The following is an 18,186-nucleotide window of genomic DNA, read 5'->3' on the forward strand; positions in this document are numbered from 1 at the left end:
CACAACTTTCTCAGCCTATCTTCATATGGGAGGTGCTCCAGTCCCCTGATCATCCTCGTGGCCCTCCTCTGGACTTGTTCCAACAGTTCCATGTCCTTTTTATGTTGAGGACACCAGAACTGCACACAATACTCCAAGTGAGGTCTCACGAGAGCAGAGTAGAGGGGCAGGATCACCTCCTTTGACCTGCTGGTCATGCTCCTTTAGATGCAGCCCAGGATACAGTTGTCTTTCTGGGCTGCGAGTGCACACTGTGAATTAGGAGAACTGTTTACCCCTTCACTGCAGTGCCAGCTCTGAACTGCAGATATTGAAACACCCAGCTGCTTGCAGCTCCCTCAAAACACTAGTGTTCCGCTTTTCCACTAATACAGTTATTTAAAGAATGATGCAACAGCTCCAATGTGGCTCATCATCTTCTACCTTTGGTCATCAGTATAAAACTTTGCTAAAAGCAATACTGATGCTGAGGGTTCTCACAGCTTCTTTGTAGCATCTGATAACATAAGATTACTGCAGCAGTTTCAATATACAGACATATCTCTTTCAGTCACCAGCATTTAAGGTTTAGTCAAGATCTGAATAATTTGGTATATGATCCCCTTTCTCTATCCTCTGCATTAAAAGTAACAGAAAATAAGGCCCTAAGAGTTTCTCATGATACCTCTCTGTGAAAGCTGTGCATGCAGTAAAGGTTCTGTGCTGCTGCCAGTCTCCAAGTCATCATGACAAATAACACACAAATAACACACAAATCTTGCTCCTTCAAGTGAAAGGAAACTTTTATCAGTCTTAAACAACATCAACTCAGAATTGCTCTTCATTAGGTAATCAGATCGTAATGATTCCATGATGATCATCATGATACCATGAATGTGTGATGGACATTATGGTTGATGTATGTTGACCATACAGTAGCGACCTGGATTATGCTACTGTGCGTCTACATTTGTTCCATGCAGAAGGTGTTAAAGGTATGGAAAATCTGTTGTCTGGAGTATCCTCCAACTCTGAATGAACTTGGTACAATGAGGAGGAGTTTATGATTTTTTTTTTTTTTTTCATTATAAGTTCTGGTCTAACCTGTGATTGACAAAATTCTGCAAAGGTGAGAGCAGCACAAAGTTACTTTGTTCACCCTGACTGCTGCCGGGACCATCAGTGCAAAGGAACGCCCTAACCATTCCTCTCTCTCAGGCATAACTTTGTGCGAGCTGTGGGAAGGCTAACCTAAAAACACTCTAGCTGCTTTCTGACAGCCAAAATTCTCTGTATAGGAGTCCTCTAGGAATAGGTTTAAAATGCTTATGAAAGACATTCAACATTTGTTTTGTGCATATAGGAAGACTAGAACATCAACTGAGATCCATTACATAAAGATCCAGGAAGGGCTGCTTCCCAAAGGGTGAAAATCTTAGTGTCCGTCTTATATAACAGGATATGGTTGCAGGGAAGCCCAGGGGAACGGTGTCTCTGAATCCTTCTGTTCAAGCTTTGTAGCAAAAAAGGGCTCCTTTTTGATACTTCAGTATCAAAATAGGACTAATTCTTTTTGATACTTCAGTATCAAAATAGGACTAATTCTTTTTGATACTTCAGTATCAAAATAGGACTAATTCACTAGGCTGAGGACTCTCTAAAAGGACTCCATTGGTTTTTAATGAAAAATCATATATAACTGTCACAGATTTTGGTGAGCCTTCTCAGTACAGCAAAACAATCAATTAGTTTAGAAATTGCATTAACTGAAGCATTTTGACAAACATAAAAAGGACAAGAATGAATTAAATGTGACAATATTAGTCTTTGATACTCCTTGTATCACTTCTTTCTCTTATTTTTCTGTCTGGCCTCAGAGACAAGACAGAGCTGAGAGAAGTTATCCTTTTCCAAAGTACAGGAAAGACTGGGCTAGGATTCAGAGGGATCCTCCCAATAGGAGGAATATCATATGTCAATCCAATCTAAACCAACAGGGTAAAAGAAAATCAACACCCTACAAGCAATGTTTTCTATGATGAGTGGGTCTATTTTAACATTTGTTCGTACACAGTTACAGAAAGCTCTGGCAGAACAAGTGCAGGCAGGGCATTATCTATGGAGTTTGTTGGATTTCACTATTCATTTCTCTCAGTGAATGGCTAGATTTTGGCTGCAATATCTTTCTGGACATATTTCAAGACTTCTTTTTTTTCTATGGTTTTGGCAGATGCCTGTATAAACTCAAGGTCCTGTGATTATGATTATTAATTTCATTGTGAATAACTTTGGCTATCTGGTTTGATTATATCTCTGTGTGATTTTTATCCTGTTCATTCAAAGCCAGAGCTCCAGAGCTGTGTTTATCCAAATACCTTCTTTTGTGCTAAAGAACAAAAAAGTACACATTAACATTTTCATTTTTTTCATATGTAATATTAGGTTTCTTTTTTAATGGGTATTGTACCCTTGTTCACCTATACATCGTGGTTGTTTTATTTTATTTATGCATTGAAATATTTCTTTTTTTCCTAGAAAGAATTGTTGTGGGTATGCACATAAATATAGATATTGCTTCATTTTATATATTAGTGTGTGATATGTTAAAAAGTATCCAAAACTTAATCAGTCAAAACCATGCTGCAATTAAATAATACCTCAGAAGTATGCAAGCATAAATATCTTGCTTTGGGAATGCCACCTAGAAGATGAGGTGACCACACTTGACATTCTCTTCTTAGCCCTCTCAGAAAACACTGGGGTATAACTGGATCATGCTCTTGAAATGCTTCCCACAGGAGCACTTCCTAGTTAGCCTGATGCACTGGAAAAGATCCCCAGAGGGGAGCATTTTACCAAGTACATCACCCATGAGACACAGCAAGTTTAAAATGTCCTTCACAGGCCTCTGAGTCACATCAGCTTTCAACAGCCAGCCTGCAGTGGGAGTGTCAGTGTACTTCTATCTGCTGGCTCCCTCTCTTGTAAAACTGTTCCAGGGTTTTAAAATTACCTCTTAATGAGCATTTTGGAAAAGGTGTTTTTTGGTCCCTTTGTCTTTGCTTCCCACTAAGTGACCTCCTTTGTCTCCAAGGTTTGGACTCTGATCCAACTTCAGCCATCCCATTCTTGGAAAGACCAGAAAGAGCAAACAACATATGCGGAGGAATGGGCACATGTGCAGAAAATGCTCACAGCCATCCCTGCTGCTCTGAGAACTGGGGATGGGAATCAGAGCAATGGCTATTTTTCATGTCAGTCTTGACATGAAAACCAAAGGTCACAACCAAGCTTGTGACTTACTGTGAAAATGAAAACCCTCTGGAGTCTTTCTGACTACTGGAAAATTCCAATTCCACTTTTGGTGGAAATGGAAATATCAGCCATGCCATTGCAATCGCATTCCTCTTTGGATGATTAACTTTCTTCCCAAATGCCTGATTCATTATATAATAGTTGTCAACTTATGCAGAGAATGATTTCATTCCATTATGCAAATTTCAGTTTAAGTAATGCTATTGTGTCAGACTACACGGGACTAAACTGAAAAGGACTGCTGGTCCAATGAGACATGATGTGAAGCAAGAGAAAACACTTTTAAGCACTTTTGAGTAAACATTTTTTAGCAATTTAAGGACAGTTGAGGACATTACTTGAAAGCTTTTTTTTTCCAGAGTCTGACAGGGTATAAACACTTACAGACTCCCCCATTTGAGAGATGGGGTTCAGTGATAAACACGGGAGCTGTTTAGAGGCAGACCTACTAGGCCTATGGCAATAAGGTTGCCTGTGCTTCAATAGAGATGGTAAAAAGCAAGTCAGAGACAGGCACACGTGGGGTTTCTATTTTAGCTCTTTTTGGTGTTTCTTTTCATCAGGTGTGGTGTGCAACCAGCATGCTAGTCTCATGAATACAAGTGTTTTGAAATTCTGCTGGGATACAGCTGGGGTTGTTGAGTTAATCTGGCTGGAAAACAGGAGGAGGGAGAAGCTGATGCTCTGAAATCCATAAAAAGCTGGGGCAGACATGGCATTTAGCTGTCATGAGATGTAAGGGCAGGTTGCTACATAAAGGGGTGTATGTGAGATGTTCTATCTGAGCAAGTCAAACACCGCTGGCCATATTCTTTTCTACCCAGGTCTATTGCAATGCAGTCTTCAAATTAGGGCTACAAAAAGAAAGCCATCTGCACAGAAGTTTTGGCTGACAGAAGAACTTAATGAAAATTCAATCTGGATTGGGGAGGACAGGAACTATGCATAGGAACACCATTTTTCAGTTTATAACATCATTTATTAGTTTATAAGTTACCAATTAGCAGCAATTTACAAACATCAGCAATTCAATTTGCTTTCTTATATATTCCCCAAAGACCTACTTAAAAAGAAAAACAATCCTTTAATAGAAATAAGCGTTACAAAGTTTTAAGGATGCCCTAAACTTTTAAAAGGTTGAACATTCAAAATTAAGACTCTAAAGTAAAATAGTAAGATCTTCATTAATTATAGAAAATCACAGGAAGAACACCCAGCAAACTTCTAGTTTTGCTCATGACCTCATTAGTCTTAACTCTAACTGTATTATCCAAAGCAGGCTTTCTGTGACCTAGGCCTGGGGAAATTATTCCCAAAGAGGGCAGGATTCTTCTCTGCAGGGAAGACTTACATGTTGAAAGGGGGCATGGGGAGGTTGTGGGGATGTGTATGCATTTATGAGCATGTGGAGGTGGATGTCCCCGAATGAGGAAATCTAACTTATAGTTGGTGAGATTTACACCAGAGTTCAAGGGATCTTCAGCCAGAGGAAACAGTTATCCTAAGTCCTGCTTAGCATAGTCAGAGCAAGTTCTTATTCCCTTGGTTTGGCCCTAGTTCTAGAAAAGAGAAAAAGAGAAAAGGGTTGCAATGCTTACCGTGAATGTGTGGAAATCCCTTGAAGAGATTATACAGAAGTATGATAGGCAGAACATCTCTGTTCTTACTGGAGAACTTTCAGCAAAGATCAAATTCTGATGAAGCAAAACAAACATGTAGCAAAAGAGGTTGGTAGATACAAGGCAGGACTGTGAAGTAGTAAATGGAGAGGGGAAAGGCCACAAAAGCAGGAGGATGAGATTAAAAGCTGAGAGAAAGAACTAGTTGTGTGACTGGGGAAATGAGACTGAGGACATGGGAGAGGGCTTAGGGGATACAAGAGAAATAAGAGTCATATTGCACAGTGATAGGGCAAGCAGAAAGAAGTGAGATATAGAAGAGAACATGTAGGCTTCTCTTTTATTACTTCCATAAAATTGGAGTCAGGAGATTGTCAAAGCAAAAAGATACCTGTTTCCAAGACAAACCTAAGTTAATGTTAGGGGCAGGAAGCAGGTGGCCATTTATGTGTAATTTTTGCTTTCCAAACCTAGCAATAAGAGTGTTTTCTGTTAAAACATGAACAAGGCTTTGGATGACTTGGCATGGCTTGTAGTATATATGTACTTTTAATATATATGTACTAAACATGCATCACCGTCCTGACACAATATTAAATTTGCCTGAAACTCTCTTACAGTGGTTAATTGCCAACTTGGATCTCGCTACACTCCTCCTATGACAAGGTTCACATTTCTAATGGCAAAAGTAAAGACAGGAAGGTATTAACATGGTGTCAATGATGCAGTTGAATTTTACTTTTATTTTACAGGTTAGGGTTTATTCTACCTAACAGGCCGCTTCTAGTCAAAGTAAAACAAGAATGCTCTCTCTGCTCTTCAGGGGGAGTGTTAAAATTCGTTATCTTAACACATTCTAGCTCCCCATGCACAAGTATCCTTTCTCAGTGCTTGCTTGTGATGGAAATTGATTGTTGTGTTTTGCAGGTCCAGCTTCTGAACCTTCATCTTCTTCCTGCTCTCTCCTTCGCTCTGATTTCTCTCCCATTATCTTATGAGACTTGCTTTTTTTCAAATGCAATCTTTCTCTTCTCTCCTTCACACCTTCAGGTTGCTAAAAGACAGGATAAAAATAGCAGGGAATTACAAGCGATTTCAACGTGAACAAAATAAAAATCATTATTTTATTTCACCACTAATGAATAATAAAATATTCCAGTCACCCACCTCAGTAAGATCATCTTTAACATGATGGGTTCAAATTCAAAGTCCCAGCAAGTCACCCCTAAACTCAGCAAGAGACAACATGCTTTTGTTTATGCTCTACGTTTAGTAGGAGGGTCACCTGCTCAGAGGACTTGAAGGGGAGAGCAGACACGAGGTAAAAAGTGAGGAGCTTTGAGATTTCAGCCCAGAATCATTGTTTCTGTCCTTTCACATGATCCATCTTTATGTACCTGAAGGCTGTTCAGTGCTAGCTGCAAAGATCTCATTGAAAACAAGTGCTGAAGGTCATGAAGTGTCCTCCAAGCCAGGTTTGTAAGAAAAAAGCAATCTGGAGGGAAGGAGATAAAATCAGATTACCTTTCCCCAACTTTTCCCTTACCTGTGTGGTCATGGTGAATGAATTGCACCTACAGATCCCTGAAAGCAAAAAAATGCTCCATTTTGAGATAAAAGCTTAAGACCACTCCCAAATTTCCTTTCAGATCTCTTAACACCTCAGTTCTTCAAGATTCTTAAGTCCTTCACATCTTCCAGATGTCAATGATGACTCAGGGAATGACAACAATTTGGTCTACTTGAAAGGTAAATAAAATACAGTCCAGCACACCTCACTGCAGATTACAGAAGGGTACCAGAATCTATGTTTTGAACCGGAACTGAAGATATATTTACACTCACTATATCTGTTGTACAATTATTACACACTCACAGACTTTCTAGCCATAGGCACTTTTAATAAATGATAAATTATAAGCCAGGCAACCACTGGTGAGGGTTGGCATATGAGGCAATGTGAAGTTCCAAATGAAATAAATTCTGAGTAGTTCCTAAAGGGAAAAATGAGATTAGAGAATGAACTTCAAATCTTAACAATGGCATAACAGAGTTGTCATCACCATAATTCTGCATATTCTTAGGACCGGTCATGGAAAGACTGTAATTGTGGGATTGATCATGTAATGATGCTACTTATTGAAGAGAGGTTTTTATTTTCTCTTCTTGCTGAACAGAAGATCTGTGAAGAGAGCTTAAAACTACTCTCCCATGCAAACTGTCAGTGTCAACAAACTGAAAAAAAAATATTTCCTTTTGTTGTTATTTGGTGCTAAAGTCAAGTGTTATTCAAGTACAGCTTTTTCAATAGGGTGACTGAATTTGATAGTGCTCTTCAGAAACATGAAAGTGACTTAGGGTTTAATACTCTTCATTCCGTTGTATGACACACCAGATACTATATATTGTAGTACTAAAAGTGTGTTGAAGTGTCATAGACAGAGGGCTTTTATTGGCTACTTCATCAACACAAACCATGTAGAACATGCTTTTCTCAGGACAGAATGATGGGAGAAGGATGAAATGTGGGGATAATCCCCTGATGGCTGCATGCTCTTACATGTTCATATGTGTGTTCATATATAAATGTGTTCAGCTACTTATAGCAATGGCTGCTGCTGCAGCTGTGTGGTGACGCCAACAAAAGCAAACAGATGGAGTCCCAAAGGGTAAAAGAGAATCCTTTCAAACATCACTTACAGATAACACTGTATTTGGTTAAACCAGGTAGGCAGCAGTGAGAAAGAGAGCTAGGTCTTTGGCAAAAGTGAAGAAAACCTGGGTTTATATTGTCATGTTTTAGGGGCACAGCTGTAGAAACCCCTGAAAATATTGCCACAGCCAATGTGGTGTCTCTTTTTGAAGATAAAAATTTTTTAGTAAGTTTAGATGCTAGCACTACATCAAGAATTCTCTTGCAAATGATACTACCACTTTAAACATGTTTGCTCTACTGTAATTTGAGAAATTCTAATTCAAGTTTATCACTGCTCTTTCTCCAAGAAAGCCATAGGAATTACACCAGGGATAAAGCTGGCCTGCTTGTTACTTGGTTGGTTTTTTTAGTTCTGAAGTGATCTTAAGTTGGTTGTTACCTACCAAAGAAACTGAGCGTTTGCTTTTGAGATGCAATTGTTTTTCAAAGGACTCTGCAAATTCCTGGATGGAGTTTGATCTTGTCTCTGGGCATGAGCTGTCTCCTGAAGGTGTTCTGCTTGCCTTCCTGTGACAGTGGCATTTGACATCGTGGTCTTCTTGAAATTCCTTGGAGCCCTTGAGATGGCCTGAAGATGAGCCTTTGGTAGAAGCATGAAGTCGTGTTGTGTGGACGGAGGAAAGCCTGGCCTGAAAAACAAGAGGTCTGTGTTGATTATTGAATATTAAAACAGAGCACACAGGGCAGATTCTTTTTGCCACCAAGTACTCTTCAAACAATGGTGCAGAATGAAGGACCTTGCCTAGACTTCTGTATCTTTCCTTTTAAAGAGAATCACACTGCCAAAACCTTGTTTTCTAGAGGCAGCAGTGGAGTTTGCTTTTATTCCTGTTTTTGAGTATCTAAGCTTTGGCACCCAAATGAACACTTAAAAATGTAAAATATGCTGGGTTCTCTTAGTGCCCACTGACACTGAAAGAAACTGGGACCCTTCATGACCTCAGAAACTCAGGTCTTATATCTGGCAGCAGGTTCTAGGCAGGACTCTCAGAAACCAAAGATCCAGTCTTTTGTTGCCAAATTAGCCTGATTCAGGGTCTGACCCACAGGTGCTCCATGTCTTATAAAATGCTTCAGTTCATTTGAGTGTGAAAGTGACCATTTCTAGCCCAGTTGTGTCAAATCAAATTTTCAGCATGGCCTATAGGCAGACAAGATCCTTTATTGTCCAGGTCCGAATATTCTGATGGTTTCTTGGGCACATTTGTCCTGAACTGGTGAGGGAGCACCTTCAGGGCACTGCAGGATGCATCCCAATCACAGAAATGGTAGAAAAGAGACTTCTTGTAATTACACTTGTAGGGCTAAAGTGGTGAAGGAGTAGATAGTTGTTTAGTTTCCATGTGGTTCAATTTTCCTTGGCCTGACATGCAGATAAAAACTATTGATCTGCATCAGCTGTGTTTAATTGAATGTCTGTAAGGGAGATTAAACTGATACTGAACTGCTGTGTCCTGTGGAGTCATGTATTGGGAGGTTTAGAAATAGACCTGTAGAAGAAGTGTGTGAGAAGGCCATCACATACAGCCAGGCATGCCCCAAACCCTGCCAGCTGTTGGTGCTTTTTTGGGTGAGTAGTTGACCACTGACAAGATACAGGTAGTGAAAATTGTGGGAGAGAGGTGGGAGGTATCAAAAATGAGGATCCCACAGGTGTCAGGTTAGGGCACTCCAGGCACCCAGCTGCTGCATACATGTTTGAAGGCATATATGTTTTGTATAAGCCTGGTGCTAAGCTGCCAGCTACTGAGTAACCCTGAAAAGCTCTCCTAGCTTCAAGGGACCTGTGATTGTTTGTAACAACTAAAGATCTGTCCCATAGATCCTGAAATGCTTTCTAAGAAAACCCAGGAGAAAACCCTACACTCACAGTAGGGTATTAGAGGGAACTTGTTTGGAGTTGGGTGGTTTTTTGTTTTGTTTATTTTTTAACAAACAACAGCGTAAAACTAAACCGACTTGATATAGTGGCCACATGAATCTACAGACTTCGGACTGCAAGGGACCTGAAACATCTCTTGTATACATTTCCATTTACTCTGGTCCAGCTGCTATTATAAGTTTACCAGCATAACAGGGACCTATGCAGCCTTTCTTTGGATAGTAAGGCTGTGTATCCATATGCTGGTGACTACATCACATTAGACAGGCTTGATGAGAGGTGCTTAAAATAGTAAATCTTACACTTCACAGAAGCACCAAATACCAAAGGGTTTTCAGATCATACAATACAGGTTCAATTTCTTTTCCAGATATAAGCTTACTTCAGTAACTAGTATTATGGACTGCCTCCAAGAGTACTGGTAATGATTTCTGCCATACTATTTTTGCTTTGGTTTCAAACCAATCAATACAGCTGTAATTTCTGTAAGGCCATATTGTATTGTTATTTTAAAAAGCATCGAAGCAATCACATTGTGCTTGAGGGGCAGCAAGACACATGCCATGTCAAGTTCAACAACCTAAATGTATTCTGTGTCATTTTAGTGACATCCACAAATATTGTTTCCTGGAAATAAAAATTGTTTCTCCCTAAAAATCACTGCTATTTGTCCCTAGAGTATTTGAGGAAATGAAAAATAAACAAATCCGGCAGGACAACTGAAATGGGGGATGGTATTCTGTCAATTCTGTTTCTGCAATATTTGTCAATGTTTCATTTTACTAAGACATTGCTTTTTAATTTCCCTTCACAGATAGTCTTATAGTTAAGTTCTTAACAAAAAGACTGCAGTTCACATACTGACGTGGCAGCAATGGTCCGGAAAAGACACAGGTCTTCCTCTGATCTGCCTTAGTGGACCAAGGGTAAAGCTACACATACAGATCTATGCAGTCACATTACTGTGGTTGTGCTTCCTCTCACAGTGCCTTTGCTTGATACATACCACCATAGCTAGGAGGACAGCATGCTTGTGCATGTCAGCATGTTGCTGTCTTACAGACACAGCCCTACAGAGGACTAGAGCCTTAACACAGCTGCTCAAGCATGAGCATTGCATGGCTTATAACTAGCACAGTACAGTAGTCTTACTGAAGACTGAGTGTGTGGAGAACTGAAAGAGTCATAAAATGAAACTCAGTGATGAAGCAGGTCTGGCATTGACTTTACATAAAATCCATCCAGGTTTCTTCCTGTTCCTTGGATTTAATACATGCATTTAATACGTATGTTTGGTGCCAAATTGATTGCCTAATAACATTGTAAATAGGAGCTGCTAAAGACTGCTTTAATCTATGCTTCCCATCTCAGCAGCTGCTAGCAACAGAGATCACCTCTGTATCTGCACATTCTGGTGTCCACCCACTGCTGCTGTCCACCCTTGCCAAAAGTCTCCAAACCCCAGTATCTGCTCCTGTCCTTGCCTTAGCAGCTGCCCTGTGCCTATATCTGGTGCCTGTTTAGCAATCCCCCTTGATCTCTATCACCTAAGATCAGACCTTGACTAGTTTTTAAACTGGAGAAGTGGGGAGGAAGTGAAACAAGGGAAAAGGCATGGGAAGGAAGAATGATGAATACTCCTTTATATCAAAATCGGTAATTTTTGCCAGTGGTGGTGTGCTAGTTTTGGCAGCGAGAGAGTTAATTTTCTTCATACTAACTAGCATGGGGCTATGTTTTGGATTTGTGCTGGAAATAGTGTGGATCACACAGGGATGTTTTAGTTACTGCTGAGCAGTGCTTGCACAGTGTGAAGGCCTTTTCTGCCTCTCACCCCACCAACAAGTAGCTGGGGTTGCACAAGAAGTTGTGAGGGGACACAGCCGGGACAGCTGACCCCAAATGTCCACAGGGATATTCCAGACCATATGGTGTCATGCCAAGCATGTAAAGCTGGGGGAAGAAGAAGGATGGGAGGGACCTTAAAAGTGATGGTGCTTGTCTTCCCAAATCACCATTATGTGTGATGGAGCCCTGCTTTCCTGGAGCTGAACCTTCCTGCTATTCGTTCCCATGGCTGAACACCAGCCTGCCACGGGAAATGGTGAATGGATTCCTGTTTTGCTTTGCATGTGCATGCAGCTTTTGCTTTACCTTTTAAACTGTCTTTATCTCAACCCAAAAGTTTTCTCACTTTCACCCTTCCAGTTCTTTCCCCCATCCCACCCAGGCTGTGTGGTGCCTAGTTGCTGGATGGGGTCAAACAATGTCAACTAGGAAAGCCAGAAATACCAATTGTATTCTCAGGGGTTGTTTCTCACTCCCTTTAATACCTGCTTTTTCTGCTTGAGCCTTTGTGTAAAGGCCAGTCATGCTTGGTGTATCTACTTACACAACAGCTTATCTTTTCCTAAGTGCCCATCTAAACCACACAAGAAGTATATAAACAAAATATTTCATTAAATTGACATCAATATAATTTCCCATTCTCTTTCCCAGTTTCTGTTGGAGGCAAGATAATTGCTTCCATCTTTTGGTCTTGATTTGAGGACTTGCAGAGCCGTCAGTAAAGAAAATTAATCTTCACTGTGTCTGCACCAGTGTTCATTGTTAGCTGAAGTTTACACAGTGATCCCAGTACTTTAGGGATATTTCGGAATATCTGACATTCAGATGCTTCCTTTCCTTCCAAGAAGCTTATAGCCAAGCATATATTCCTAAAAAATGTTTTGGCCTAGGCTCCAGCTGATCTGTAGTTACGATACGGTGGTAAATGTTCTATCCGACTTCAGTTTAAAACATATGTTTAAATCAAACTTCAACAGCAGTCAGTTGTTCTGTTCCCTCTTTCAGCTGTTTCTTATTAGATTTTCTCCTGTGAGCAGCAGTGTCTAATTGAAGGTGAATACATTTATAGGGCTGTAAAGCTCTTATCAGTTCTCCTTTGCCTCCTACCTTTTCCACACAACAAATTGTCTGGGATTTAAGAAACTGTCCTGAACCAAAATGATGCAGGATAACTAAAACGTGTCAAGCAAAGTCATAGCTGGAGACTTCAGAAAGGGTATCACAGTTAATGCTGCATACACAGTGTCTAAAGTTTGCCAGGGGAACAAACTAACTAAAGGAGATGGAAACACATGACTTAGTTCTCCTCAGGCAGTTTTCTTTCAGTGTTGGCCCACAGCAACATATACAACTCTGACCTTTTTCAGGAGAGTGGAGTTGAAAGTTTCAGCCTGTCTTGCCAGAGACCCAGTGAAGATAAATATAATTTTGTGTTTCCTTCCGTAAAATGACAATGACAACAGCAAAAACATTTTCCAAAGCTCATCTTAGTAATGTTTGTGAGTTATACTGGGATATTGCGTAAAAATAAGTAAAAGTATTGTTAATTTGGGAGTTATTCTACAAAGCTTTATCCATGTTATGGGGAGGTCTATCTTAATAAGATGCCACAGGAGTTTAACATTGTGTTTGAGGTGAGAGCAGTGGCTTGAATGTCTTTCTACAGCACAGTAAAAGCTATAAAGACCGACATACCAATCTGGAGCTGAAAGTGATTTCCAGCATTATGCAAAACCACCTTTTACACTATACTGCTAGCATTTTGCTATGTCATACCAAAACACTCCTGGTGCGGATGCAGTTCATGTGGGCAGGACTGCGCTATTGCTGACGCACCATATACCTGCCCTGGATAGGAGTCAAAGTGTGCTGAAAGTGCTGCTTTGGCAGTACCATTGTATCTGCACAAGGAACTTCTGCCAACAGCTGTATCAGTCAGAACCTGCTGACTTGATTTTCATCCAGACAGCACTTATCATTTACAATGTTGAGACAGAAGAAAGGGTATAATGTGATCTGCTGCAGATATACTAACTTACGGAAGAGATGCATTCTAACTTCAGTTATTATTCCTCATGATTAATAGCCCTGTTCTGATAAAATGCAGACAATATTTAACTAACAGTACTGTGTTTTGAACCTCACAGTAGTTATAATTTATAATAGCTGTGTAAAAACCACACACATGCAGGTGCAATAGCAATAGCAAGTTGTTGCTCTCAACAAGGAGATGCTCTTTCTGAAGATATTTCTAATGAATTACTAGTGCCTAATTGTCTAACTTCTAGGTTTGGTTTAAGACAACATGTTTTAGTGCTCTTTACTACCAACTAGTCAGAGATTTCCAATTTAAACAATTCATCTCAAACTTTATCCTTAAATCATAAAATCCCTAAAGAATGTTTCCCTTCTCATTCCTCCGGTCAGTTTCTGGCACTGAGATATTAAGTAGTTGAAATTTATATCTCATGTATAATACTACTGGAGCAAGACAAATCTGTGTGGGGCATTAATGTAAAGGTAAGACACAATTAAGTGTACAGGATAACTTTAGCTCGTTGAATAGTAATGTCAAAATTCACAATTTTTTCTGTCAGCTAACTTAATCCAAGTTCTAGGTATGGATTCACAGATGCAGCTATAGCAAAGTATTTGAATAGCTATTAGCTAAGTATATAAATAGCTTTTGAACAAACAGAAGAAAAGAACATGCTTCAAATGAAATATATGTGTGCACGTGCAAATACACACACAAATATATACAAAGATGTGGTCAGCAGCTTGCCAAATGGAAAGTGATTTAAAGTACATTCTTACACTTCAGTCTGTATTGGGGACTAAAGAAATCACGTATGTGTCAATCTCTGAAGAACAAATTTAAAATAAGTAAAATTAATTAATAAAGAAACACTTATAAATCTGTTTTCAGGCATTCTGATGGAACCTATCAACAAAGGTTTAGCTCAGTCTGTGTTGCAGTCTGTGACCAAGGTGAAATATAACTGTAATAACAAATGTGACTGATCAATCCAAAACTAATGAATGAAGATTACCTCTCCAGACTATCTATGAATTCAAAGAGTGGGGAGGTGGCTTTGGTCTGTTTGGTTTCTCTTAGCCAGATTTTTTGAAAATTAAAAATCCCACAGCTTAGAACGTGGCAGATCCAGTGGAGGAGAGCTTGCAAGATGAAAATACAGCATGGGAGAGAAAGAAGTTTGGAAAAGTTTAGCTGTTTTTCCCCAGTATAATAGCTTTTGCTTTGTTGTAGCCATAACAATTTAAGAATATAAGTGAAAAACTGTTTGAAATGAAACATAATATCATTGATAAGCCAACAGATGTAGTTGGGAAAAAAAAGAGACAGGTTTGGACAACATAAACATTTTTTTTCAAGCCGAAATAAAAGCAACAGTCTTCAGTGAAGAGCAGCCTGTGAACAGCTGTTTTTAGTTTAACTTCATTTTTATAATCAGTTAGATAGTTGTGAGTTGCCTTAAAAACCTGCTTGCGCGTGTGAACTCTGCCCCTTTCCCAGGTATTTTGTTTGTTTAAGAATAAAGAATGTGCTCCTACCTTAGAATTGTACTTCACAGTATAATAAGCTTTCATATGTGCTGTACCATTATTTTCTGAGTCAGATATTTAAAAACAGGAGGGACCACATTCTCTGGTTTAAATCACACCTGCAAACAGCTAAATCCCAGGACTAAAGCATACAACTTCCTGGGGGCAGCATAGTTGCAGAATTAGGTCCAAGACTTAAGAACACATATGGAGTTATACAGTTTTATACATGAGAACAGACTCATTAAAGACAACGTTCATGTATGCCAGTTGCCAAAATGCTTTTACCTCTGCCATGCCATGCTCAGCAGACAGAACAGGACTGTGATACATAGTTAGGCAGTTATTACACCCTTCTTACATTTCTGGTTCTATCATTGCTTATCTTGGAGTTTGACAGTTTTCTTGTATTCCAAAATCACTGGAGGCCTGACCCTGGCAGGCAGCTAAGTTCAAAATGCAACTAACTGCTGCCAGCAGGAACTGAACTTACTTGGCAAGGTGTATCACACTCATTCTCATGCATCTCTAGAGCCAGGCTCCAGGGGATGGCACTTACATTTATACATAAGCCACACACACACAGAGAAAACTTCTTGCAGCTCTTACCGGAAGGGAGGCTCTTCTTTCACTAAAGAGTCGAGTCTGATGTTTCTTGTGGCCTCTACCCTCCTTCTCATTATCATCGATCAAGTTGTGACCCCAGAAGCTGCTCATCCATTTTGCAAAGGAAATATCATCATCCTCTTCATATTCCATGTACAGGTGTTCCAAACCTGGGGGGGTCTCCCAACCAGACTGGGAAAAGCAAGGTCAAATGCTGCCAACGAGCCAACAGCCTCACACTGTTCTGTCAACAAGAAGAAATGGAGATGCAGTTTCAACTAGTCTTTCTGCACACCATCCCCCAAAATCCCAACCCATTGCAGCCCTTGGGACTGTTTAAACATTAAGTCAATCTTTTCTCATCTCTTTTCAATGAGGTTCCTTTTAACTTTTCCATTACAGTGATGTCCAATATGACACTGCCACAGGGGGCTGGTGGGAAGGGAAATGTGTTGGCTGCTCGCTGTGTGTTGCTGTTGAGTGCTGTCAATACCAATGGAGAATTGCCTGCAGTTACATGCCTGGGAGGTGTGTACATGAACCAAAAGTAGGCTTGTGATTTTGAGAAGCAGAACTGATATATTGATGGTGGCCAGAAATGGACACAGCTAACTAGTGCTGTGGGAGGAAGGACAAATGGCAAATTTGTCAAATCAAAACAAAAGGACAAATTCTTTCCATGCCACCCTCTCTCTTGACTTCTGTTGTCTCTGCTCTTTCTTTGGTATTCTGCAAATGTGGTCTATCTAGGTAGGAGAAAGCCCCCCTGAAGAAACTACATGATCATTTTTGGGTTATGGCAGCCAACGTGAACTTGTATCATCTGCTTTTCACTGCCATACTAGAGTTATGGGAGACCCTGCCTCACTTTGAGGCACACAGTGAAAATTCATCTGATTTCACCTCACCAGCCCTGGATGTAAGCCATATAGACCCTGTCTATACCACAAAACAGAATAGGGCTGGGAACTGTTTCCTGAGACCAAGTGGCTAAACTGGTCACATCTACTCTACATGGCACTTGTCCTGCGGGTCTCCTTGAGGCTGTGTGTTTACAAACTGTGGTTGTAACACTTTGTTGTAATTTTTGTGTCCTTTTTTTTGTTTCAAAATGTCTGATATAGCAAAAAAACCTCTGTCGTGGCCCACGAAACTGTTGATTGTATAGTATGAAACTGGAATATGTGTTACATGCCTTGGCACATGGCAGAAAGAAAAGATGGAGGGCTTTGAGGCTGTAGAGCCTGTTGGGATAGTGTTGGAAGACTGCAGAGGAGGGAGAGACCCAAATCTAAGTTCTTACTGGAAGCAGTCCTTGGTTTGTGCTAGGTGTCTAGGTGTTCTTCTGGTGCCTAGGCATTGCTGTAGAGATGCTAGTTGGCCTTGGCCAGAAGTATGCCAAAAACCTTGATGGCAATTTAACATTACAGAGAATCAATGATTCAGCACTAAATCTTGCTCCTTGTCCCCAGCCTATTTATTAGTACAGATGTAGCAACAAAACTCTAGTTTCATTCATGTGGGTGTAGGTGTGAGGTTTTATTGTATTTATACAATACTCTCATGTAGGACTCTTCATTCTGAGTAACAGGTGTGAAAGGACCAGTTAGTCATGGATGTGCAGGTTTTTACCTTGTCCAGGGCAGATGAGACCGTGATTAGCAGATGGACCTGGAATACATGGGTGTTCAGACAGCATATCTTCAGATGTTGTGTATCAGAGCTTGGAGACACAACCAAACCTGCAGCAGCTGCTTTTGTGGCAGAGGCCCAGATGGACAGAAGCAAGAGGAATACACGCAAAACAGCACAGCAAAAAAGACATCTGAAGCAATAAAAATGTCGTGTAGGCTGATTCTCAAGGTAGAGAAGAGCACTCCTGGTCATGTTCTGACAGTGTAAATTTGTCTGATGTCCTTGAGGCTACCAATCTGTACAGGCAAGGTACATCTGAAGGTCTATACTAGCTCTTAGCTCATCACATGGATGGAATTTAGGCTGTCCTAGTAGCAAGCTATCAGCCTGTTGATATGTATTTCCTATTGTATGGTGCAAGTTTCTTCTTTTCTGACATGTGAGACAGAACTGCAGCCTTGTTGTGTGGAGTAGGAAATACTTCTGCTGTGCTGAGACGGATGACAGGGAAAAGTGAGAGAAAGGCTGTCCCACAGCTTAACAAAATATGTTTATGTAAATAGTAATAACCCATAAACTAAGGAAGAAGCAGCTCAAACTGTTTACCAGGCACCAAGGTATGTTGACTCAAAGTCCAGCAGGGCAAATCTTAGTTGGGGTGCTGAGGTATTTGCTTTGCAACCTTACTACTGTTTTTGTTAGTCCTTTTTTTTCTTCAGTGCAGTATGTGTCTTTGCACATATTCCTTCCACTTCCCTCTCACCTACAATTAAATTTCTAGGCTTGAGACGACTAGTTATCTGAGTATAAAAAGTATCAGACGACTCATCTTCATCCACAGCTGAGTACTCTAGGGAAATAGATGGAGACAGAAATACAAGCTTCCTCTGCCTACAAGTAAGGATGCTAAGTGTATACATGTACACACACATATATATAATGCATGTGTATATACAACATATATAAAATTTCAGTATTGCATATTAAGTTATTTTAATGACAGATTCAATTAATAAATT

General features: G+C 40.1%; 1 protein-coding gene across 1 annotated transcript; it reads right to left on the bottom strand.

The window, feature by feature from the left end:
* Positions 1-5,769: 5,769 nt before the first annotated feature.
* On the bottom strand, positions 5,770-15,685 carry LNP1 (leukemia NUP98 fusion partner 1; the record flags this gene model as incomplete). Its single annotated transcript, XM_080613492.1, has 3 exons — positions 5,770-5,967; positions 8,013-8,258; positions 15,536-15,685. The coding sequence occupies 3 exons, from the start codon at positions 15,683-15,685 to the stop codon at positions 5,770-5,772; spliced, it is 594 nt and encodes a 197-aa protein (XP_080469618.1).
* Positions 15,686-18,186: the final 2,501 nt, after the last annotated feature.

This window comes from Psittacula echo, assembly GCF_963264785.1.
Source record: "Psittacula echo genome assembly, chromosome: 3".
Lineage (NCBI taxonomy): Eukaryota > Metazoa > Chordata > Aves > Psittaciformes > Psittacidae > Psittacula > Psittacula echo.